This window comes from Kwoniella botswanensis, chromosome 1 (genome assembly GCF_036426115.1).
Source record: "Kwoniella botswanensis chromosome 1, complete sequence".
Taxonomy (NCBI): Eukaryota; Fungi; Basidiomycota; class Tremellomycetes; order Tremellales; family Cryptococcaceae; genus Kwoniella; species Kwoniella botswanensis.
The window spans coordinates 12833536-12858553 of record NC_088599.1 but is presented as its reverse complement, the minus strand read 5'-3'; the positions used below and the strand labels follow the sequence as shown (position 1 = coordinate 12858553).

Here is a 25018-nt window from a genome sequence, read left to right as displayed (position 1 = left end):
CTTACTAGCATCGCGCAGAGCATATATACCATACAGCTCTTCTGGATAGACCGTCATCGAACCAATCGATATCAATCACCATGTCAGACCTCAAAGAACCAGGATTCAAGGTATGTCCAACCTCGTTTCCCCCTTATCAGCTTCGTAGCATGGTATCCGAATCATGGAAAGTGAATCACTGACATGGTGAAAATGCTCTGACAGACTAGCGATGTACTTTCTGTAAGCTATCCGAACCACCAGAGCTACGTATGAGCCAGCTCATAGTTGTGTTGTTCTTAGGCCCTCGCAGCTGTCTTCGAGAAGATGCCAGATAAGGAGAAACAAACGCAGATCAAGAAGGTAAGTAGGTTGGTCATTGATCATAAATACCTACAACACATGCCCTCTAGATTCTACCTTGGCTCGCTACCACAGAGAATGTGAGAACCATATACAGCGACGGAGATGCTGATGCACCTTGTATTTCATAGACTAACGGTATCTTCCAACTCAACGTGAAGAATTCCGAGGGTAAAGAAGCTGTCTGGGTGTACGTGTATTCATCTGAATCAATGCAGATCATCCAAGAAGTTAGCTGATCCTTGTGGGCATTTGGCAGTATCGATCTGAAGAAAGATGGTACCGTGACCAAAGGACCCGCCAAGAAGCCAGGTAAGTCGTGATTGACAATGAAATGTAGTGTATTGCATTTACGCTAATCGTTGTTGATCACGCTTAGATGTCTCAATCTCACTTAGTGATGGTGAGTGTGCCCCTCGCGTCGTGGCGAATGAATCGCACCATAGCACCCAGCTGATCCTACTCTTAGACACATTCATCGGCTTGGCGGACGGAAAAGTCAACGCTCAAAAAGCGTTTATGACTGGAAGTTTGAAAGTCAAGGGTAATGTGAGTACTGATCAGCTCTTTGTTTTTCAGATTTGCACATCGCGCTGACGATACGTATTTCCATCTCCAATAGGTCATGCTTGCTGTAAGTTAGCTAACACGAGAAGACTAATAAACCTCATGGTCTGAGCTGACAATGTTTCATGCAAACAGACCAAACTCGATGGGGTTTTGAAGGTCAGTTAGGGTTAACATGAAGATGAAATTGACATCTGAGCTGACGATATGTTTATAACAGGGTGCAAAAGCCAAGCTCTAATTCCCTACTCCAATTTTCCTCTGCTTCTCAAACTGAATATTCGTTGTCTTACTTAAATATCGCATGTACCGAATTATCTATTGTGATGGTCGTCAAGGACTTCCCAATCACCGCTGAACCGAGAACGAAGCGCATCAGATGTCCAAAAATAAGAGGAGGATAGGAGAGAAACTTTTGAGCAAAATCTCGAGCGTGTCTTATTTCTTTGGAAAATTGCAAATGGGCGTAATATGGGGTTGTGAGAGAAGACCAACATTATCATTCGAGGGTCTGTGAATGTATAAGGTATATATTGATTCGCTGATACATGATTTACTAACTTTTCTTTCCCCCATTCTTCTTCTCTCTTCGTCTTTCTTGATCCTTTCTGAACTTTTCAAGCCCACCCATACTCATCATCTCTACTCTTGACACACTCCTACATCAACAAAAACATATAGACCTGCCTTTCTTCATCTACACAAGTAACATCAAGAATCACACTTGAAATTACCTATTGGCAGAGCGCTAACATCAGCGCACGTTCATCCATCAATATGGCTCCAGTAAGTCGAATCTCCTTTTGGCATGCATACATGATTCATTGCTATTTATCGTACCCAAGCCACAAGCTGACGCGATTTGTACAATTTTTCAGTCCACCCCCTCAAAAAAGGCTATTATGCCGCCCCCGCCTCCTCCTACGCCTCGAGCACCCTCCAATGCTTTGGTAATCCGCCAACCAGCCGGTCCTGTTGTCCCTGTCCTACCTGCGGGATCTCAAGCATCTCCAGCTGGAAGACCAAGACACACTGTCACCGTCCAGGTGAAAGAGGAGAGAGGTATGACCTCTTCTCCATTGGTGAGTCTTCTATTGCGGGAAATGATTCTGATCAAGCTGACGTTTTGGGACTTGGACTGACTAGACTCCGAGACGAGCTTCATCTGTAAGCTTTTCATGCCATCGTTGATTCGTCAGCTTAGGCTGCAGACTAACGAGGAATGCTGAACTTATAGACCTTTCCTACTCCTCCGTCGACTTCCCTCATCCCACGATCCACGCGATCCAGGATCTTGACCCCTTCTCCCAGAAGGAGAAGATCGTCATCGACACCTCTTTGGTCAAGAGCTCAGTCTTCAACATCCACGGCAGCATTCAAGGCTAAGCTCGCAGAGATTCGATCGAGGACTTCAAGGACGAGAGACCCCCATCCCGCAAGTGGATCCTTCCACAGGGCAAGTCGAAATCGCTTCGTAACGGTGGAAGATGATGATGAGGAGGTGCAATCTCGATTCTGGGGTGGGGAAAAAGTAAGAGGGTCAACGGCAGACGTCGTAAGTGTTTGGTCCCGTAGACTAGGCTCATAAATATTACTAAACGACCTGTTAGGCCATCGACCTGTTGTCAGACTCGGACGAATCATCTCCATCTTCCTCTCCTACACCTTCCACATGCCGTGGAATGAGTGTGCCCCAATCGCTCGTCCGCCCCCTTCCCTTCCCCTCAACTTTCTCGAATGCGACACCTGGACCATCAAATTCCAGTAGATCAGACAGGGCAGAATCGACCTTTTCTGTAGCATCTTTCGGATCAAGTGCTACGCCGTTCCTCCGTGCTCCGACTTGGGACGATAGCGACCAGCGATATGGTCGAACGTACCCCAAAGATGGTCCACCACGGGAGGTTGCTCCTACCGCTGCTACGAGCTCTTTACTTTCATCGCCAATTCCACTCCCCTTCATCATGGCCATTGGTAAGATGAGTGATCTCATCTCATCCTTTCAACCTGAAATTCCTGAGGAAGATACCAAAAGGGGCAACGAAGAAAAATGTATCATGAGTGTGAAAGAGAGATTGAGTATGGTGATGGAGTCAATTCTCAATGACGAGCTAACTCTGCATGATGGTGAGCTGATGAAGAGGCTGAAGGATGAATTGGGTGAGTATTGGTTGGCATTGATCAATGTTCTGTTATTTCGATGATTCGTTCGATACTAACATTCTGGTACTGTAGCAGCGAGTGATATCGATTTATCCTTATCTGATCTCTCCTCTGTGATTAAATTTTTCAAGTCCACTGTCTATCAAACTTTGAAATCATCGATTGGCGAGTTTAGGGATGATCAAAGATATAAAGGCAATAAGGATAGCAGACAGAGTATGTGGTTTATTGATTTCAAGGTATACCTGAAATTCGCTACACCCACTCTCGGCGATAAGATCAGTAAGGGAACAATGGAAACTATCCTGCTGTATCTGCAAGTGGCGTTGAATGAAAAGGATACCATGAAGCATATAGTCGGTAAGTCTCAAATCACTTCTCTGTTCATTAGGATGACAAGATGACTTAGAAAACTTGATAAGCTGATCGGTTTCTGGTAAACCCGGTAGATCGTTTGAAGGTCAGATTCAATAATTGCAACAAGCCAAAAACCATGAGACTGTTGGATGCAATGATCGACCTCTGTGCTTCAATCGTTAATATAGCTTTTCCGAAGTGAACTCAATTCAGTCGAAATATACTACACAATTTTCAAAGCCAACTTACACAGTCAAAAAGGTAAAATCACATTCAGCGTCGACGAGTCAACGGATAGAGGAAGGAGGAAAAGTACATATTTTCGGTCGTTTCATATGGGGAAAAAATTATCATGTAAGAATAGGTATCAATGAGAACTTGGACCCGAAGATTGACAAAGAAAAAATTAGGAACGAGATCATAAGGGAACAAGAATACACCCCAGCTGGATTCTGTAGGAAATGCATCACACCTCATACCATTTTCTTTCTAGAATTCATGTACACGAGCAATGCATAAAATGTATCGTATAAAACTCCATGCAATTCGATATCCATTCAACTGAATCACTCCTCCCCATGCTTCTCAAACGTCTCACCGTCTTTCTCTCCAACATCATTCTCAGCATCCCCATTCACTTGATCACCTACCACCGCTACTCTTCCGCTATCATCATCCATGTCCGCTTCATCTCCCTCATCTTGGACTCCATCGCCATTCACCTCGTCCGTACTACCATCTTGATCATCCCCATTTAATTCTTTCTTCTTCCCTTTATCTTTACCTTTTTCCTTATCAGCTCCATTTGACATCACTTCCTTTTCGTCGACCCCTTCAAACCAAGCATCTATCCATCTACTAACGCTCACACTCTGATTATCAACCCCTTTCAATAGATCATAAAAACTAGGATTCACTTTGATCCTCTCCCTCAAATAACTATAATTGATCAAATCCATCATATCCCTCTTCCTCAGATCCAAAACTTTAAGTCGATGAGCTTGTCCTTGTTGTTTGTACTGTGATTCACCTTTACGTTTAATCAACTTCTTGCTCAATACCTCTTCTAGCCTATTACTGGTATAAGTCATTGGTCCATTTCGAGATTGACGTTGTAATACCTCTGACAGTGTCGATTCCAATTCCAACCCATTTGATAATACTCTACTTATCAAGATCTGCTGTTCAGACTGACACATTATAAACATCCTTCCTCCTTCTCCATTATTGCCCTGTTGTAAAGGCGATGCATCGATAGAAGCGAATCCCTGCATCTTGACCAATTCCTTATTACTATAATTGATGATTCTTCTTTCGTATAATTCTTTACCATCTTTGGTTTTCTTATTACCCGGTATAGGGATAGTCTGAGTATATTGAGCAGACATGACTACTACCGTACTTCCCTTGACGGGTAAAGTCCAACATAACGTCCTATGAACTATCAGCGCCTTGAGGATCCCACTGGCAAATAACTCCAAGACTAGTGCCAAATCTCCTGAATTGAGATTCGAGTGGATGTATCCTATACCATGTAAGATAGGTTCGTATAGCGATTTATCTTTCAACTTTCCAACAAGTAATGGTTCAACATGATCTCTCGGAGTAGTTAAGAATCCATCTAAATCCATTTCAGTACCTGATTGAGTGACCAGATCGTTCGAGACGTTGATACATGCCTGACGGGACGGGACGAATACGATAGCACCTCCGGAAGTATGATGGACGGATTTCAAGATATCGTATGTGGATTTAATCATTGAGCGGAGAAGGGTAGCGCCATGAGGGATAGTGAATGGTTTGATGGAGACTGAGATTGGATTATCTCGGTCGACAGGGGTAAAATTGTATAATGCTGGAGGCTGGTATGGTACTACTTCGGATGAACCATCGGTGAGTAGCGGTGCGATGATGTCCAATCCCAACCAACTAGCCAGAGTCGAAGGATTGTCAAGCGATGAAGTTATGCCGACGATTCTCGTACGGAGAGATCGGGCAAATGAGAGTATCTTGGCAATACACAGCTCGTACATTTCGTCGAGAAGATGCAGATCTTCGAATACGTACAGACCAAGTCTAGACGAGGTAAGAATGTCGTCCAACTTGTCGTTGTTGAGCAACGCGAAGGGGGTGGTAACGCCAATGACACCTCTAGGAGCGGAGAGTCTGCTGAAGTCTGCGGAGCTGACTAAAGAGTGAATATCAACATTCTTGCCTCTGGGACATATCGATCGGAGGCGGGCGACAGTCTCGTGGACGGCGTGATGCTGAGGTAAAATAGCCAAGACCAGTCCTTCTTTGCTGTGACGGAATGCGTTCCTGTACGAAAGTGGGTCAGCTTTTGTCCATCATGATCGAAGTAATCACTGACCAGATAGCAGCTTCACCCAAGAAGGACTTTCCGCTTGCTACAGGAGCAGCGATGAGTGCGTTCACACTAGTATTATACATAGTCCAGAACGCTTGAGTCTGTATACTGTTCAAAGTCGACATATTGGTTCTATAAGCTGCTTCGAGCGTAGGGTCGTTAAAGCACGAAAGTCGCAGGAAGGGGATATCCAACAAGTCCGTAGAAGGCGCTGGCGCAGGAGGCATAACAAGGTCGGCCAAGTCGATGGTGATCTGTTCATGAGACCAAAGCCATCTATCGGAGATGGATACAATAGAGATCAAAGATGGCGGTGTATCATCAAATGGTAAGACGAAGTCAAGTTCGATCACAGATGTGGTAGGTTGAATTCTGACACTTCTCCATTGGTATATCTTCAGACCTTCTTCATCTTGAGCCCATACGTAGAATGGCTCACTTCCGCCTGATATCTTGTTGCTCCATTTGAATTGAGGCTCGACCTTGACACTGATTTGAAGCAGATCATGACTGATAGGACGGAGCTTGTAGGTCATACCGACCGTAGGGAACATATTGGCAGCATCCAAAACAGCTTGACCGTGTTTCTCATTCATATGTATGAATTCACCTAATTCAGCAGCACTCATATTGCGGAAATCGGCGATGGTCATGTCGTCCGTGGTATATTGATTGAGCTTGTGTAAGGTATCTCGTTGTAGGATGTTGAGTTGGGCTAAACCATGATCGTATACCCATTGTCTCTGTTCAATACATTTACTAAGCTCCACTAGGAGATACGCGCAGTTTGCCCAATGCCGACTAAGAGCGATCTCCAGTAATGCTCGAATGATACGAGCAGCGTTCTACATAACCAGCCGGTTGTCAGTCACCAATTACGATTGTCGTGCTCCTAGGGGACTCACCTGAGCGACATAAGCTGCATCAGATACAAGGGCGAAGTCTTCCATGTAGACTTTGGATACATGAGCTTGTAGCAGGATGTTGACCTTTCCACGCTTATCCGTGGCTCCACCCTATATTTGAAGGTAAGCTTGGCTCCAGGTTACGACTATCGACATAGCTTACAGCGACTTCCAATGGGATCACATCGCTCTTGTTGATAGCTTCCAGCTCTTCTACTTCGTTCTCTCGAAGTTGAATTTGATCAAACTGTGCCAGCATGTCAGCTTGTCCCATTGCTCCAAACCGCACGAACAGAACGACCCACCTCAGTAGCTTCACAGAGCATTTGGAATAGATCTGCATTACTCATTCTAGGGTTGAATTTCGTATCTACAGCTCATGTCAGCCACGCCTGACCGAGCACTGAATCAGTGTAAATACTCACTGAAAACTTCTATAGTTTGATATCGCAGATAATACTTCGCGGCTATCCTCCCCAAGTCAGAAACGGCAAATGTATTGGCTATCTCGTCGTATCGGATCATTTTGGCAGCTTGGAGTAATCGTGCAGCCTGCGAGATAAGTTCATTTCGTTTGTTACCTAGTTGAGGATCGTCTTTCGTGACATCATGAGGCATTCCTAGAATCGCAGAAATCCAAAGCTCAGCTTATGCCAAAAGTGTAAATAGTCAAACTGACCATATATGAAAGGCTCTTTTCGCATTCGAACTGCAGCAGCAGGTGTCAGCGATATCCTAGAGGAGAAATAGCATCGAACACTCACCGAACAGATACGTGTAACCCAGCCATTGTATAGCTTCCGAGACATTCGCGATGGTACCCAAAGATATCTCCGCGTTCAGAGAATCGACCATACCAGGGATAAATCTACAAGAAAAGGTTAGTTGTCGCATGTGGGCACCCGTTTTAAGGCAACTAACTTCGATTCAATGGGATGCTAAGGGAGTATCGGGGTGGTCAGCGTTGATGGAACCATCCCAAACGTCTGCCGGTCATCGGACTTACCTGGGCCATGATGGTGTGTAGATAATGATCCAACTTATCCTGCGTAGTACAGATATATCCTACACCACTAGTCTCATAACCCGGACGACCAGCTCGCCCGAAAATCTGTCAAGGACATATAGTCAGCTAGATTTGATGCCATGCAAAAACAGTCATCAGCTTACCTGCAGTACATCCAAGACAGACAAGTCCATGAAAGAACCTTTGTTGCTATCGTACACTTGTGTGCCTTTGATGACTACAGCGTGAGCGGGAAGATTGACACCCCATGCCAAGGTGGAAGTACAGCATAGAACCTGTTCGATAAGGTATCATCAGCTGTCGACTTTCATCCTCGGCAGTATTGCTAATTTCGCAAATCATCTCACATTGATAGCATTATCTTCAAACATCCTTTCCATCATATTCCTATCCGATCTCAGCATCCCCGCATGATGTATACCGAAACCACTCTCAAACAGTTCTTTCATCTCTTTATTCCTACTTGTCCCTATATCTCTCTTATATAACCCATATTTGGGGTGGTCCATAGTTTCGAAGAATGTTGATACACCTTCTTCGATGGCCATCTCTTTCAATTTTTGAGCGGTTTTCACGGTTTCTTTCCGCGCGTGGACAAAGACCATCACTTGATGTCCTGCTTGGACTAATTCCGATACCTACATGGTACATCGTCAGCTTGACACGAGGTTGTGACGACATACCTTGTCAAAGACCACTCTATCCATGTTCCTCGCCGACATCTGAGATCTGGGCTTTCCAGCCACTCCAATGAAATGCTGTTCGAGAGGTACAGGTCTGAAGGAAGCGTCGAAGAAGAATAATCCTTGATAGCGATTGACTCTGTTGACAGATCAGCTGGAGCAAAAGCTACATGATGAATAACCAGCTCACCTCAGGAAATCGCTAACATCGATGTAGTTCGGTAACGTAGCACTCAGTCCGACGATCCTAATAAGTGATTGACTAGATTCGACCTATTGAAGCAAAAGATGATCGGTGTTGAATTCTGCAGCTTCCGGAGTATGGTACCAATACCTACCTGTCTTAGGGTTCTAGCAACGATAGTCTCAATGACTGCACCTCGATCTTCATTAAGCAAGTGCACTTCGTCGATAATGAGAAGTTTCACTTTCTACTCTCACGATCTATCAGCTACTTTGCCCGAGGTCTCGGGAAGCTGACGATATCAACACTCACCGAAGCTAATTCACCTTCGCCAGTAGGTTTCCTAGTCACGACATCCCATTTCTCAGGCGTAGTGACGATAATTTGAGTTTCGTTGATCTCCTGACGAGTCATTTGCATATCACCCGTCAATTCTCTCACTTTCACACCTAACCATGCCAATCTTTTACCAAACTTGGCGACGATCTCCGCCGCTAATGCCTTCATAGGTGCGACGTAGATGATCTTGAAAGCATCGCGGTTCAAGTTGAATCCTGAAGGATGAGTGGAAGGTCCTGGTGTCACATGTTGAGAGAGAACTCTAATAATTGACATGATGGCTACGTCTGTTTTACCCTGATTTCGAAAGCCTATCATCAGCTTTATACGGCGTGGATAAACCAGATAGTAGGGTGATTGAGACTCACAGCACCAGTAGGAGCTATGAAGGGTTGGTCAGTCTAAGCTGTTGTTGTCCATTAAAGATGAGCGACTTACCACAAACAAGCATATTTTCATTCGTATTCATAGCAGTCGGCTGAACGATACTCTGCATCCTATTGAGCTCAACATATTTCTAGAGATCGCGAAAAACATTAGCTAACGATCTGACACCGAGTGGGGATCAGCTAAAATGCGACTCACGAAGCATCCTCTAGCTAGTGGAGGTAATTCCGATATCTTCACCGGCCTTTCATTACGTTTTGGTGGAACAGGGTTCGATGGAGGTACAGTGACTTCTTCGAAGGTCTGTTTGTACATGACTAATCAGCTACCCTCGCCTACACTAGGAACAATAGAGCTGACTCACATCGTTGATATGTCTCTGAGTTCCCATCGGTAAAGCCATCTTACCTCCATAAGAGGTATTGACAGCTTTCGAACCAGTTGCCGTATACACATGCGGTAAGACCTCTTGATCGATTAATCGCTATCACAGCATGAGCCATAAGCTCATGATTGCTTGTCAACCGTCGCAAGCAGAGGTGAACTTACGGGGCCATCTTCCGAGAACATTGCCTTCGGCCTTTCCAACTGTTCTTGTATTCTCCTTTCTATATCTTCAGCAGAACCAATCACGTCGGATATGTCGATTTGATGTTTCCTTTCTTTACCTTTACCGGCTCTGACTGACATTCGATTTGTGGGGAGATAGGTGGGTGACGATTGAGATTTGGATTTCTGGGTAATATCAAAGTGTTGACGTTAGCGTTATTCATACTGTCTTTGTTCTCTCTATTCTTGGAATGCAGCGGGGTAAACGGATTTCAGAAAGCGAGAGACGAGCAGGGATATAGATATGTAGCTTGGATATTTTTTGAAGTTGTATAGTAGTTACTCACAGATCCACCACTTCCAACTTCATCAACGATCATCTCCCTCGCACCTGGTTTCAAGATCTCTTCTACCAATTCCAACCCATTGCCTTCGAAACCCATTATTTCTATTAATTCAGATTGAATCTCATCGTTTGATTTAGAGGTCGATAGGAGTGCAATCAAGGAGGTGAAAGTGCTTTGAACAGGAAGGTGACTGCGGTAATCCCATCATCAGGTCAGTATTTAGCAATGAGGCTATTGACATGATCATAGACCGAGTCTATCCTCCATTCATTCGCAAGGTTCGATCAAAGTGTTGTGGTTGTTCATGCACGGTCGAATGGCAATAATCAGTTCAATAGAGCGATAACTCACTTCTGTATTCTCTTTACCAAATCACCACCGAAACTCTCCCTCCCTCCATTTCCAGATCCATTCTGGTGGTACCCCTCATCCACCTGACGGGAACCAGGTGTCGAAGGTCCAGCCCCAGCAGCAGCAGCAGCATCGTTCTCAGCGATATGCGAATGATCCGAAGGGAGATAATCCAATATACTAGGCCAAGTGATAGTTCCATAAACCGGTTCTGCAATTTCCTCTTGATCATTCTCGTCAATCTCATTAATCGTTGGACTAGCATTATCGAAAAAAAGGTAAGGCCAGGTCAGGTTAACTTTTAAATCTCTTGAGACTTAGTATAGGGGATATAGGGGGAAGGAAGCTTACTGAGTCAATTCTAATCTTTCTAATAAGGTCTTCCATTCTTTGTCCGATGAAGATGAAGGAGGTGGGTCGAAATATGTAGATAGGTGGTCTTGCGCTGACATGATTGTTCAAAAAGGATTTATCGAGATTTAGGTTAATTTACCAGGAGTGGATTGGGTGGTTGGCATAGAGGCTGATCAGGTTAAATACCCTCTGCAGGTGATGGGAGTAGGTCTACAAGTTGGTAGGATGCAAGGATACGAGTTGGATCTACACAATTTGGGGGAATGATGCGAAGAGTTATTGGATGATCGTCTTGACATCTGGAAAAAACACAATCTCAACCTCACTTACACTATTCATCTCGGATCCGAGTATACCCCGTGGGGGTATTGATCAATCTCAAGTTGTAGATTTAGATGGATGTCAAGTTACGAGTACGGTGAGATAACAATACAAGATACATATACTTCGATTAAATTATCATCAACAGAACCACTATCAAGTGTCCGGGAGAGCGATGAGAGCAAACCATGCTTAAGAGAGAAATACGATGATCTGATTGCCTATTAATTATACAGGTTGATGTGCGACTAATCATATATATCGAAGTGACTGATAACCGTTATCACAGCACATTGCCTATGCTGCAATCGCAACAGCAAATCCAACTGTCCCATTATCATAACAAGTGAAAGAGCACACCGATCATACCCACCACCATACCCATACCCATACCCATACCCACACCAATCCCATACACCCTCATCGCCCCACTACTCGCAGGAGCAGCCGACCCCCCATCCTCACCTCCAGCCATACTAGCTATCCTCGACGTCGCAGCACTATCCAGACTAATCACTGGAACCTGCTCAACAGAGTATGCGGAGCTATTGGCTAACCCGATAAACTGGGTTATACCCGCTTGTAACAGGCTTGGAGAGGCGGAGTAGACATAAGTCGGTGTAGTGTAAGTCGGATCAGGAAGGATATTATTAGGTAAGACAGTCTGGATCGTAGTGGTTAGATGTAGATCTTCGATCGTTGTGGGTGTAGGTGAATTAGGATCAAATGATGTATGTGTTGTACTGGTACTGGTACTGCCAGAAGATGATGAAGATGACTCCGAAGTGGATGGGTTATCTTCAAGTGGTAAGAACCCTACTAAAGGAGCCTGAACACCGTTTATACCGTAACTACAACACCCATGTCATTAGCTTACATCCTCAGGTAGAAGTGGAGCAAATCCCAGCTAACCTGTAAATACTGTATACCTTCTTGAGGAAAGGTGTACCAAGCTGCCAATCCATTCCATCACCTGTCGATGGAGAAGCGATTGGCCAAGCCAAGCAGAAAGAGGATGACTCGATTTGTGTGGATATCCAGTCGGAAGGTTGAAGTTGGATATATCGACCACTACAATGTCCGGTGTCAGTATAAGTTCAACTCCCCCTGCACTACACGGAGTGCGTGTGATCATAACGAGGAACCTCAAAAAAAGATATACTAGCGGGGATGAACTGAGTACTAGGAGTATGTGAGACAGAACAGACTACTTACCCAAATGAAAACCCAATAGTCATCCTCGTATCGCACGGCACGACCCATCTCCCCTCAGCCACCTGCCTCGCATCATTTATCTTACTGAACAGCGCCACTACATCCTGCTGAGGACCTGAAATACCATTGAACCCCACATCTAGCAGGGCGATTGAGGGTAATCCGATATCTGCGTAACTCGAATTGAGAGGTATGTCCGTACCGTTCAAAGACAAATTGTGTAATTCCAGTGCCCAAAATAAGTATTCCTCTTCACCTAGTTGTTCCAAATTTGACGGCGGATCGTTGAGTTGAGATTGATCACTTCTTTTCCTACGTCTGGTAGATTCAGAGTCGGACGATGAAGTAGCAGAACCTGAAGGGGATGGAGAAGAAGTAGGAGAAGACGAAGCAGTCAAAGTTCTAGACAAAGCTTCTGCGGTATCGTTAGAGAACGAACGGGCTTTACCAAATGGCATGACCTCGTGCCATTCAATATCGGTTATCGTCCTTCCCGACCCAGTTCGATTGGAGATATAATGGCTGGATACACCTCCCAGAGTGAGTGATCCAATTGAGCTCTGGTACCGGGCTGTACTGGTTGAAGTCGCTGAGGTAGATGTGGATGTGGATGTTGCCGTAGAGTCGGAAGATGAAGGGGGAGGAGCCAGTGCCAAGGCGAATACAGGGTAAGGTATATGAGGGGTTCTGACGAGATTCTCGAGGAGGGGAGGGTAGTAGGTTGGCGAAGAAGATGACGAAGTCGAGGCGGCCGATGAAGACGAAGAGGCGGATACACTGACAGATGGGATTGACGAGGAAGCGGAAGTGGAGGATGAGACGTTGGAAGATGAAGATGTTTCTTGGTATTCTTCGTCAAGAAGGATATGCGATAGAGCGGATAATCTGGGAAATCCTAAACCTAATATACCTGATACTTTCTGCTGAGATAATGTGAGGTTGGTGGAATTGATAAAGCCTGTTCATCCCGATGTCGGACCATAAAATTAGCTTAACATCTTTTGGTAGAGTAGTATAGACGAAGAGTATTTAACAGAGCATTAGGGATATTTCACTCACCCATAACCTGACCTTGTAGGACCACCTCCCCCATCGTCACAGTCTCTCTGACCACCACACCCGAAGCAACCGACCCATCCGCATAACTCGAGTTCCAATACGTCCTGTTCCCATTGACCTCTTCGAATCCACTTGATCCTTTCGATACGTCGTAATACGCGTTGACATTTGGACCTAGGGAAACAGGACAAGAGGTCGAAGTGCACAGTGTAGACGCGACTAGTAAATCCGATGAAGCCAGATCAAGTTGGAGAGGGTATACGGAAGGTGGTGAACCTATTGAGACGGGTACTACGAATGTACTATAACGAGTCTTGTATTAGCTGCAATCATTGAGAGCTGTAGTTCACGTTGAATGATCGATCTTTCGAGAAATATGCATATGGTACACTCACTTCTGGGCGGTACCAAGGCTGACTTCAGTCCCATTGATTTCCACCGCTCTTTTCTGATTACCCTTCGTACCAGTATATGTTCTCTCGTGAACATCCAAATGTACACCTCCTACACCGACACTTGGACCTCTTTTCAAAGCTCGAGCTTTTCCACGATTCTTTGGCGGTCGCGATTGCGGTAAGATTTCTCTGCGTTGTTCCTCCAAAGCTGAATCCGATCTTCTCATAGACCGAAATTGAGAGCTTCCATGAGCAGGAGGTAGGATGGCATGAGAGATGGATAGGAGGGAAAGGACGGTTATGAATAGTTGAGCGGTCACCATGTCGAACGAGCCTTCTTGCTATGTTACGCACAGCAGCGGATGGAAGAATGTTGAGAGGATGATGAATATGTGCGGATTAAGAATGGACCATTGAATATACCTATAACCTCTTGATAGGCTGAGAGCTAGGTCGTTCTTGCTTTGCCCGTCTGATCTCGTTCAACGTAAAAGCAGTGATGCAGAGGTTCAAGCGGGATTATGAATCGGGTCTTCTATTTTATTTTGTTTTTTGTCTTTAGATGTCGGATAGACCTGTACGAACGCGTCGATGCGATGATAGATGTTGTATGGTGAACAGGGAAGGTGGATGGTGATTCGAATGGAGTGTTATGACTGAGAAATGGGGCGATGAAGGTGAAAGAAAAAGAAGGCGCAGTTGGGAATGGTGAAATATCAGTCGGGTAATAGGTCAAAGTAAACGTTCCTGACTTTGCTACAGCTGCGAGAGTAAGGTGGGATTATATTTCAGTCAAGTCTGGTTCGCACAGTGATGTTACTATATATACTTGGGGATTGCATTTTGAACGGAGAGTATTGCAGATGAGATGCAATGCGATCAATGCTTCAAGTATAACTTGGCAGTTGCAGTAGCTTGGTTACTACTACTACCATGAAAAGGTCAAAGTCACGAGTTCAATGCTTGATACAGCAAGTTAACGCGGAGCAACAAAGTGGTAAGTGGGGGTGGCGTACTACAGCAGTACCAGGAAACAGTCACTCTGCGCCAAGAGACTACCAATCATACTTCTGCTACTCGTACAGCACTCCTTGGCATCCTGACCTGAAGCTGCACGGGAGAATATGAAAGCAGCGAATAAAGAGGGAAGAAAAATCTGGGTTTTTGGCATACAAATCTGTATCTATCTGATGAAGTCGTGCACTCTCCTACTCCTACCCCCTGAAAATCACTTCTTCCCCTTGGGCGATACCATCCCAAAGATACGAATGAATTAATAGCTTGCCAATATGACTACTACTGTGACCTTGTATAACGACTGGAAGGATTTTCTACTTTGTTTGTGTAGGTTTGTTCTTGATAGATGGTTACGGTTACCGATTACCAACCCTCATCGTCTGAACTACCACCAAACCAACCTGAATAAACTAGGATCGTACCATATACCAACCCACCGCCCGCTATGGACATCCAACAAGCAGCTGGCTGGATGAGTTTCGAGTGGGCAAGGAGAACAGGGAGGGATAGACCGGTTGTCTATATATCATCATAAGTATGATTAGCATTGTTTATATACCATAAATCATGAGTTGGGAAGGGTTTATGATTTATCAAGATCATCAAATGTCAAGCGGATAGGCAGCATGGAAAGTGTGACCTTCCACGTGAAACATCCCACAGGTATCTCTAGTGATCTGACCTAGCTTCGGATTTGATATATAGAGAGGTACTCACAACGAGCATACCAGTCAAGAACCTCCCAAAATCAACATAAGCCGAATTATATTCCGGACTCAGATCGTCCGCTCTGGAACATCGAGCGCAGATTGAATTGGGTAGTGGAGCGAGGACGAACGTGAGGGCTATTATAGAAAAGTTGACGTAGATCAGCATCATCGACGTCCCTGCTTGATTGATGAATTGAAGAATATTTCCATCCCCATCGACCAATGTTGGATATCCACGGAAGCAACGACTTACCAACTAATAATGGTAACCAGTTAGCCCACAATGCGCAGCTCAGAATGACCAACAGGAATCCAGCGGCTAGCACGAACGATAGAAGTATGACAGCTATTTGTTGAACGAAAGGTAGTTCATGGGATGTGGATGGATTGAATGGTTGCGAGATTGTTGATATGTGAGGAGGCATAATGTCGATTTTCGGGTAATTTCATTGATCAGTGATATCAAGGAGTGAACAGGAGCAAAGAGAGACGAGACATGACATGGTCAGCGTGCACCTTCTTCCCCGGTTTATCAGTCCAACACAAAGGATTGGATGATACATGAACATAACACGTACTTTTCAAACCTGCTGCCATGTTGTCGACCTTGTACCGATATCGATTGTTTCTTCCGATCTGTGCTGTGAATGGTTCTTGGTATATGATTCCTTATGTTATCATGAACAATATCCTATTGAACATCGGGATGAGATGTAATCACGAAGTCATGTCGTCTCCCGACAGCCGTAGAAGGGGAATCCATATAGGCACGTTAGCCATCGGGCCCTCGCTGATAGGCACGTGTCATGTACCAGTGGAGGTCGATCTCTCGTTTGGCTCGATATGATGCTCGTATCGATAACGAGCAGACTCAACCTGATGACATCAAATGCTTTTCTATTGTGATATGATACAAGCATATGCCCCCGTTATAAACTTCAGCAAGCTCAATAGAAAGATGTCAGAAGTAGATCCCTCAGCTCCAGCTCCGTAAGTCCCGTCGTTGAACATGATTACCTTCCGATATCAACGATTTGCCACCTATCCACGTGCAATCACCTTAAACCGGTCTGTACTGATCAACCCTCATCTGTATATGATAGTCTCCGACTGCCCGCCATCCTCCAAAACCCCAAAAGCACAACTCTCAAGCAGGTAGAAGCGTACAACGCACAACAACGAGAGAAAGCTCAAGCTAGACGGGAGGCCAGATTGGCCGAACCGAAGATCGAAGGGAGGTTGAATGGGAAAGGTAAAAGGGTAATCAGGAGGTTGGATAATGGTAAGTAAGAGTACTACTTACTATCACTGAAATACCAGTACCAGTATCAGTAAAATGTATTGGCTGGAAACGTTCTGACCCACTCCTCGCGGCAGCAAACAGCTAATTAGCACTTTGTATTCCTTTTCCTATTATGGATCATGGAACGTAGCTTCATTCGCTTCCAACCCTCATATTGCTCTACCCCTAAAATCAGATTACTACCCCTCCGTGCCCCTTCAAGTTCATCCACTACAGAAACCGATCTTCCCATCTGATGCTATACCTAGAAAACAATCCATCCCATCTACTGTAAGACCAGAGAGAGATGTCAATTCGACCGATTCAGTCAATGGGAATTTTCAATTATCGCTCAAAGGTATCAGAGCGTTATTGCGTAAGAAGAGAGGGAGGAGGGTTGAAAGTCTTGTTCAAGCTGTAGAAGGGGAAATGAGAAAATGGTTAGGTGGTGATTGGTCATTAAATCTATCGTCCACAGAAGGAGCAGAAGGGTTACGATGGAAAATCATCGATGGTACGCTGGTTGATATACCTATAGAGAAAAACGGTGAAACTTCAGGATCGAACACAAATACAAATAATCGAAGAAGATTACCTATACAACATCAGATAAATGGAATGTTACCTTTTCTACCCAAAGAGAACGATCAGATACCTTCGATACTGGAAATATCAAGATCGCCAGCTCATCTAAGTTGGTATATCGTTGATCCGTTCGAGAGATTGGTGGTTCATTTATTAGCAAGGTATTATGATTTGATTTCATGGAGTGAGTATCTCTCCCTTTCGATGAGCATAGTGATGGCCTTTCTACTTTATATAATCGTATTATCGCACTGATCAAATTCTGTTTGATCCTTCAGGTGAATCCCATCAAACCATCTCGAGCGAAACGATCCGTCTAACTCATATAATCTTGCCTACCATTATCAAACCGCGTATCATATCATCTTCATCGAATAACCTTCTGACACCAGAAACCTCAGAATTATCTTCGCAGTCTGGTCCAGAATCAATAGGATCTTTTACAGCTTCCGAAACGGACAGTGGATCGGATACAGCTACTGAAAGAGGTGATGATGATCGCGATGACGATGGATCTGAAAATGGATATTCCCTGGAGGGAGAGGGGAATACAACCATTACCTCCTTACCTGAAACACTATCGAACTTACGTTTGACTCAAGAAAGCATATCGCTACAGAGGAGTATATCAAACACATCTTCAGCATATGCATCTTCAGAAGGAGGTAATTCGGACTATTCATTATTAGGTGATAGTCTCACTTTACCGCCTAAGCCTCCTGCTGGAGGAGGAGAGGGAGAGGCCATGGGAGAGATTGACGGATGGAGTGATTTCGGTTCGGATATGGGTATTGGAGAATTACCAAAAGTGAACACGAACATCAATGTCATGATTAGGAATAGGGATGTATCATCAAGTACGAGTATCAGGAAAGGTTGGGAAGATAAACCGACTTTCTTCGAATACCTTTATGGAGCGTAGGTGTCAATAGAAGAACCATGTCTTTGTACTGTATATATCATTTCTGTAACTCCAGCCAGACAAATGATTTGTATCAGATGGATAATCTACTAGATGGACGAGAGACAACATATCTATATAACATCGTTTTCTTCTTATCATTTGTTGCAACACTCTGTGTCCTTCTGACATTATACATTTGTTATATCAACAAGATCAAATAGAGAAACCTTACAAGATGAAAAATTGAAGGGAAAGAGCATCTATGTCACAAAAAGGAGAAGTAAAAAGGGGTATAAAGGTGTGACTGATATGAGTCAAGGGGTCAGGCTTTCTTGGAACACACGCCATATCCTCCCTCCCACATGAATTGAGAATTTCAAGAGCGAGTCAATTACACGAGTACGAAGAGCCAGGGGAGTAATATACTCTTACGAACTAAAGCACTAAAAGTAAATCACAGAATAAGGGGGAGAGTAACCCGAATATTGAGCTTTTTAGAGTCTTGTGATCGCTTTACTGTCGAGTGGTGTACCTGTAGAAAACTATCAGCATAACATGAAGCCATCACAGTATAATTAATGCTGCCATTGTAATCTTCCAAGAATCAACTCACCATCAGGAGCGATCCCATTCTTTGCCAAGATCCTATTATGTCTTATCAGACGAGCTTGATCGAATGTACATCTTTCGATTGCCCTGTGTTGTCATATAATCATCAGCATAGGTAATGGACATATCCCAGATTACCATTGAGCTGATCGTATTATATCTATCTTTTCAGATTTACAGACAAAGATGCAGATTGCAGATCTCTCTTTTGATGGATATGATATGATATGTCAATCCTTCCCTTCCGTATCCTTTTCCTCAAAAGCACTACACAACAAGAGGCAGACTGAACTCACATGATCCTCCTCACTTCCTCCACACCAGCTTCGTCCAAGCCCATCCTCGACTCCCCGCTGCCCTCTGCAATATTATTCGACTCGAGATCGAAATTACTAGACGATATACCCGCAGCGGCCTGTTCGGAGAAAGAGAAGTTTCGTAGCGGTTGGTAGTTTGTGAATTTTGCTACGAGTGAGGTAGGGAGGTAACGAGAGAGGATGGGAAGTATACGGGATCGATAGTATACTATCACTAATTGGACATTCACAAGAGGTGTTAGCCAGATAGCTAAGTGAGAGTGGAATGGATGGATGGATGGATGCCAAGACAAGAAGTGAGGTGAGGACCTACAGAAGGCGATGACCAGGAATACACTCAGTGCTGAGAGGTGGAAGAACATGTTTGGCGTATGGTTCTGATGGTCCAGTCCGGATGGTGGTAACAGATATGAGTGAGGTGATATAGCTTTGGATTGTTGAGGGAGAAGGAGAAGAGAAAGATGAAGAGCACACGTTGATGGTTACTGTTACTGCGGTGGACTGAGGAGCAGAGTACTTCAGTACCAAACCAAACATGACCATATATATATATCATCAAAACACGCGTTATGCAGCAAATTACCTATTCGGGCAATTATACGACCTCCACCCACAGCAGAATTATATTTTCAACAGAAAAGATGGAGGTGGTCCATTCTCGACTTTGACTTTTCTTCTCCTTCCATCCCCTCACATCCATATCATCTATCACGGCGATACAACCAAGATTGGTCATATATCAAGAGTTCAACATGTCAGGTATATCCCTAGCTGACCAACTGAAGAAACTTTCTTCAGCCCCTCAACCCAAGACACTCGATCCCGAATCAGCCTACACCTCTTTAGATTCCTTATCCCTCCCGAAGAAAGATGATCCGAATGAGGGGAAAGAACATTATCTGGATGTGGGACCTTCAAGATTGAGGATGCAGCTGGATGATCAAGAGGGATCGGGAGGTACACTCAGAGGAGTGAAGTATCAGGGTGAGAAAGTGGGTAGACGGAAGATCTTCGATGATGATGATGATGACGAAGAGGATGGAGGGATGAATTTTGGTGAAGTCGAGGATAGTGAGGCTGACGATGACGAAGATGAAGATGAAGGGGAGGACGATGACGGAGAAGAAGAAGAAGACGAGGATGATGATGATGAAGAAGAAGACGAAGACGAAGACGAAGATGAAGATGAGGAGGATGAGGACCAAGAAGAGGTCCAACCCAAACCTAAGTCATCAAATAAGACCTTAGATCCAATGGCCTCATTAAGGGATTCAAGAGCAAAAGACATCGAGAAAGGTATAGCAATCAGACGACAGAAAGTGAGTAATCACGGTCTGATTGAGGTCGATCGCCCCGGACCACGTATACCAACGTTGTGTAATAAGTCTACTTACTATAACTCTTCTTACTATCTCTAGGCACTGTTCGAATCCCTCTTAACCCTTCGTATAACATTACAAAAAGCCCTTTCGTCCTCTACTTCCCTACCCAAATCAATTGACGCCTATCCATCAGACCCAGAGGGTGAAATAGCAAGTAAGAAAGCGGAAATCCTCAAATCCCTCAGCGATCTAAATGAAAGATTATTCACCCTGAGAGAGCACTTGTTGCTACCTGGTGCGGAGAAGAGCGTAGGGGATAAAAGGAAGAGGGATGACTATGATGAAGAGGAGTATTGGAAGCAGAGCGCAGTGAGGAGTTTGACATTGAGCGATTCGTGAGTCTCTTCTTACTTTTTCTGGTATATTACATATTCTCCAGACAGACCTCTCCAGTCTCATCGTTAGAAAATCTTCATTTATCGAAGAGAGCCGCAATGATTGCTGACTTCACTTCACACGCAATAGCAACCACGACCAGATCGTTCCCATTCTGAATAAGTGGTCAAGCAAGATCCAAGCTGCCTCTTTACAACTAGGATCCAAACAAGCAGGGGGAAGTAAGTTCCTGCAGAGCGTAAAGAACGGTTCAGGAGGTGTGGTAGAAGCTATCGAAGCTGGTTTGGCAAGTAAAGTGAGTGATTTACTAATGCCCAGGAATCTTCAATGGTGTACAGAATGATCACTAATATCGTATATTTCCGTTTACCTATAGAGAGACTCGGAAAAGACACTCATGGAATCTGAAGAATCAGCGTACCGATCTTTACTTCGAGAAGTGATTGAATCCCGCTCGGGATCAGGTCCAGCGGCTGATCTGACTCATCTGAGAAAGGAGAAGAAGAAAAAAAGAGAGGCTGAAAGAGGTGGCAGTAAAGGTAGAAAATTGAGGTGATTTACTTATATCCATATCATTTGCTTCCAGGGAAATCCCTTTGATCGCTTATATCGATGTTTCCCTTCGCAGATACACTGTTCATGAGAAAGCACAGAATTTCGTTGTTCCCATACCACTCTCCAATGGATGGCACGAAGAACAGGTGGACGAATTGTTCTCTTCGTTATTTGGAGGTGTGGGTATGAGCGGTGGTGGGGCTGTAGCTGAGAAGAGGGTGGAAGTTGATATTGGTCAGGTTGACGGTGAAGGATTGAGTGGTTTAGGTGGATTGAGAGTATTTTAAGGGAAGTTCAGCAGTGATAGGTCTATCGCATCTGATGATCGCATAGAGGCTCAAGGGTATCAATTTGTTCATATAATGTATGCATATACTTGTCCTCACATCTCACGCTCGAACGGTCATTCTCAGTTGGAGTGATAACGGTGTACATGGTCTCAAGAAGACAGCAGCTACTAGTAAATCTGCCGATCGAGGTAGGCTTACTACATGTGGTCAGTCAGTCCATTGATGTCGATAAGACATGTGATATGTAAATGCATATGCAAGGTATCTGATATACGTCTATTGACTATATTTACCCCTCATCCAATAAATCCTGAATTGAGATATCCTCTCTCAAATGAGTCATCCGGACAAGCATGTCCTTTCCGTGATTTCACCATACTCTGTTACTGCACCTGCTTTAACTCCTTAGGCAGAACCGTTGGGCTGTTCACTCTCACCCAAAGCTTTCGCTATATCCTCGCAGACCATTATTATAGCACCGTGAGGTTCGACTTTGGAGTAGTAGTTCTCTTCGCTACGAAGTAAAAGAATGGATGATCAGCTCTGTTCCATATTATCTATGACACTTGGCAGGCAGATGAGGAGGAAGAGTTTGGGCCATATCGATTGTGTATGATGACGGAAGAAGCTTGATGTCGAAAAGGCAGACCACTTACATGCCAACTTCCTTGAATCCCAATCTCTCATAAAACCTCTTAGCATCCTCGTTACCCACCTGAACGTGCGCCAGCGCTCGGTTAACTTTCACTCGGGGAGGGGCGACGGTGAGAGAAGCTCGGGTGTTGGTCTTGTTATCAGATGGAATGGGCGGTGGGGGTGTGGTGGGATGTAAGGAAGCTTTGAGTGAGGAGAGGAGGAGGGAAGTACCAAGATTGAGGGATCGATAAGGTGCGAGAATGCTGAGTCGGTTCCAAGTAAGATCAGTAACGAGTCAAAGAAGCTTTGTGAAGAACTAGGGGTTGACAGATCGTGAGACCCGTTTCATACTCACGCAAGTGTCAGGATCACCAGTGTTGGAGGTTCTTTAGAACCTTTGGCCAGATTATCGAATTTGCAACAGATCGCTCCGACAGGTATATCTGCATAGTAAACTGTTGTGTCATACAGTGACATCAGCATGACTGTGATGGATGAGGAAAAGGTCGAAAAGGTCGATTACTCACTCAACTTGTTCACGTCATCCAATGAAGGATCTCTCACTTCCTTATAGAACTTATCAGAGTATACGATAGGTATCACTACGCTATTGATTCTTCTTAGAGTACCGGACTGATCGAGCATCAGTATATTGTCAGCTTCCTTCATCCTGAACTGAGTGATCTGAATTTGAAGAGGCATCCACACTTCACGATGGATAATCGTACCTCGAGCCGATACATTCGTAGACTTATCTGAGAAGAAATGAATCCCCACTCACATTGTTCAACGTCAGACTGGTCAAAGTCACTTTAACATTCGGTTTAACAATCTTCTTTCCTTTTTTACTTGACGACAAGTCCAACGTCGTATGTTCGCCTTTCAACCCTGATAAATCGATTGGGGCAGATACCGTACCGGCAGTGCTATATGTGGGTGTGGTAGCTGATTTTGACATCCTGGTCGTAATTTGACACTGTCGAACTATTGGAGAATGATCAATCGGACAAGAGAAAGTTGAAAATGCTCAACTAAAAATCCAGATCCATGATTCTATCAACCTTTGTGATGGTTTATTGAGGTTGAAGAACTGATGATGTCATCACTTCCGAATGATAATGATTTCTTCGAAAGATATCCAAAGAGAATGTGATTTTGTACTTGTTCAAGTGTACTTTTGATCCATCCTTGCTGTTACATCTTGACCACTGTTTTTGCAGAGATCATGAGCTCAATCAGGATGGACGGTGAGTCTCTTCGAGTTGTAGTGCATGTAGCGAAAGTATTTTAACTGACCCATCCCCCTCTTTATAGGAATCCTCTCCCCCCTCGTCATATCCATCATAGCCTTCGCAGTAGGCTATCAAGCCCATTCCCTCCTATCTACTCGTGCCAGCCCATCTTTACTCACTCCTACCGACTCCTCATCCAGAACCAACTCAAATTCAAAGAATGATACCAGATCTGTCACCTCGAGCTCCGGTTCGGGAACAGATACAGAATCCGATGCTGAAGATACAGCTGCAGCATTATCATCCGACTTGACATCAACCAAATTTAATAGTTCAGAGGAGATGAAGTTGGTCCTAGTGGTGAATGACGAGTTGAAAATGACCAAAGGGAAGATTGCCGCTCAGGCTGGTCATGCGACATTGGCTTGTGCGATGACGTTGAAAGAGGCTAATCCGAGGGTGAGTTGGCTGAACATGCGGGTGTTTGAGGTTTTCGCATTAAGAAGAACGCGGCGACCAGCTACCACCAAGGAGATATCAAGGCAGTCTCCAGACTGATGGTTTATCACTACAGTAGATGAACGAAGCTGATGGCTATTTTGTTTTCGTGTACATAGTTATTCAGAGCATGGCAGAACCAAGGGTAAATATAGTCCTCCATTTCCCACCACATCCCAAATCTGCGATGAAAAGTCATCAAGCTAACCCCTCTGTTGTGCCCCGATAGTCAACCGAAAATAGCATTACGCTGCGCCAACACCGAAGAACTAGAGATATTAGCAGCTCAAGCTAGAAGTTTGAATCTTTGTGCTCGGACGATAAGAGATGCGTGAGTTGCCATATTTTCATCGCCATCATCCCCTCGTCGTACAATCTCAGCTAACAAACTTATCACACTTGTAGCGGAAGAACTCAAGTGGCTCCTGGGTCGAAGACCATCGTCGGTATTGGACCGTGAGTACCCGTTCACACGATGTGAAAACTTACGGAAATTCCACTGACATGATCGATATTTCCTGTATTCCAGAGGTCCAGCAAGAATTATCAATACAGTTACGGGGAAGCTCAAGCTTTTATAGATTATATGATGATATGTATGCGCATATATCGGTGTCTCCGTGCTGCTCACTACATCTGCTTTTTCGTCAAGTGACATGAAACAGGTAGATACATACAACAACACCAATGTCAGAACAAGAACTCAAATACAAACAACAGATCAGGGTCTCTAGAAACTACAACGGATGCTA

General features: G+C 44.4%; 10 protein-coding genes across 10 annotated transcripts; 5 read left to right on the top strand and 5 right to left on the bottom strand.

Annotated features, from left to right (window-relative positions):
* Nucleotides 1–80: 80 nt before the first annotated feature.
* Nucleotides 81–1150, top strand: L199_004857 (uncharacterized protein; the record flags this gene model as incomplete). Its single annotated transcript, XM_064890576.1, has 10 exons — nt 81–110; nt 205–222; nt 283–342; nt 474–532; nt 602–654; nt 722–745; nt 812–891; nt 965–976; nt 1045–1068; nt 1130–1150. 10 exons carry the CDS (start codon nt 81–83, stop codon nt 1148–1150), a joined length of 381 nt encoding a protein of 126 aa, XP_064746648.1.
* A 536-nt stretch (nt 1151–1686) lies between these two features.
* Nucleotides 1687–3631, top strand: L199_004856 (uncharacterized protein; the record flags this gene model as incomplete). Its single annotated transcript, XM_064890575.1, has 7 exons — nt 1687–1695; nt 1788–1991; nt 2056–2076; nt 2147–2464; nt 2520–3069; nt 3145–3432; nt 3522–3631. The coding sequence occupies 7 exons, from the start codon at nt 1687–1689 to the stop codon at nt 3629–3631; spliced, it is 1500 nt and encodes a 499-aa protein (XP_064746647.1).
* Nucleotides 3632–3995: 364 nt separating this feature from the next.
* On the bottom strand, nt 3996–11021 carry L199_004855 (uncharacterized protein; the record flags this gene model as incomplete). Its single annotated transcript, XM_064890574.1, has 24 exons — nt 3996–5748; nt 5801–6642; nt 6703–6813; nt 6866–6949; nt 7008–7072; nt 7128–7322; nt 7382–7411; nt 7467–7570; nt 7624–7640; nt 7709–7813; nt 7873–8004; nt 8077–8367; nt 8413–8551; nt 8603–8685; nt 8751–8843; nt 8909–9232; nt 9304–9317; nt 9374–9452; nt 9521–9625; nt 9687–9806; nt 9872–10057; nt 10219–10408; nt 10570–10827; nt 10921–11021. The coding sequence occupies 24 exons, from the start codon at nt 11019–11021 to the stop codon at nt 3996–3998; spliced, it is 5421 nt and encodes a 1806-aa protein (XP_064746646.1).
* Nucleotides 11022–11581: 560 nt separating this feature from the next.
* Nucleotides 11582–14236, bottom strand: L199_004854 (uncharacterized protein; the record flags this gene model as incomplete). The annotated part of the gene is made up of 5 exons (XM_064890573.1): nt 11582–12095; nt 12157–12315; nt 12460–13417; nt 13519–13820; nt 13914–14236. 5 exons carry the CDS (start codon nt 14234–14236, stop codon nt 11582–11584), a joined length of 2256 nt encoding a protein of 751 aa, XP_064746645.1.
* Nucleotides 14237–15293: 1057 nt separating this feature from the next.
* On the bottom strand, nt 15294–16065 carry L199_004853 (uncharacterized protein; the record flags this gene model as incomplete). Its single annotated transcript, XM_064890572.1, has 3 exons — nt 15294–15449; nt 15648–15775; nt 15894–16065. 3 exons carry the CDS (start codon nt 16063–16065, stop codon nt 15294–15296), a joined length of 456 nt encoding a protein of 151 aa, XP_064746644.1.
* Nucleotides 16066–16598: 533 nt separating this feature from the next.
* Nucleotides 16599–18429, top strand: L199_004852 (uncharacterized protein; the record flags this gene model as incomplete). The annotated part of the gene is made up of 4 exons (XM_064890571.1): nt 16599–16630; nt 16744–16922; nt 17074–17691; nt 17786–18429. 4 exons carry the CDS (start codon nt 16599–16601, stop codon nt 18427–18429), a joined length of 1473 nt encoding a protein of 490 aa, XP_064746643.1.
* A 476-nt stretch (nt 18430–18905) lies between these two features.
* Nucleotides 18906–19699, bottom strand: L199_004851 (uncharacterized protein; the record flags this gene model as incomplete). The annotated part of the gene is made up of 4 exons (XM_064890570.1): nt 18906–18943; nt 19025–19107; nt 19317–19551; nt 19651–19699. 4 exons carry the CDS (start codon nt 19697–19699, stop codon nt 18906–18908), a joined length of 405 nt encoding a protein of 134 aa, XP_064746642.1.
* A 390-nt stretch (nt 19700–20089) lies between these two features.
* Nucleotides 20090–21897, top strand: L199_004850 (uncharacterized protein; the record flags this gene model as incomplete). The annotated part of the gene is made up of 5 exons (XM_064890569.1): nt 20090–20656; nt 20756–21054; nt 21185–21350; nt 21432–21607; nt 21684–21897. The coding sequence occupies 5 exons, from the start codon at nt 20090–20092 to the stop codon at nt 21895–21897; spliced, it is 1422 nt and encodes a 473-aa protein (XP_064746641.1).
* Nucleotides 21898–22305: 408 nt separating this feature from the next.
* Nucleotides 22306–23494, bottom strand: L199_004849 (uncharacterized protein; the record flags this gene model as incomplete). Its single annotated transcript, XM_064890568.1, has 5 exons — nt 22306–22414; nt 22557–22799; nt 22892–22991; nt 23064–23169; nt 23318–23494. 5 exons carry the CDS (start codon nt 23492–23494, stop codon nt 22306–22308), a joined length of 735 nt encoding a protein of 244 aa, XP_064746640.1.
* Nucleotides 23495–23761: 267 nt separating this feature from the next.
* L199_004848 (peptidyl-tRNA hydrolase) lies at nt 23762–24847 on the top strand (the record flags this gene model as incomplete). Its single annotated transcript, XM_064890567.1, has 6 exons — nt 23762–23783; nt 23851–24227; nt 24386–24411; nt 24496–24597; nt 24672–24722; nt 24796–24847. The coding sequence occupies 6 exons, from the start codon at nt 23762–23764 to the stop codon at nt 24845–24847; spliced, it is 630 nt and encodes a 209-aa protein (XP_064746639.1).
* Between the last annotated feature and the right edge of the window lie 171 nt (nt 24848–25018).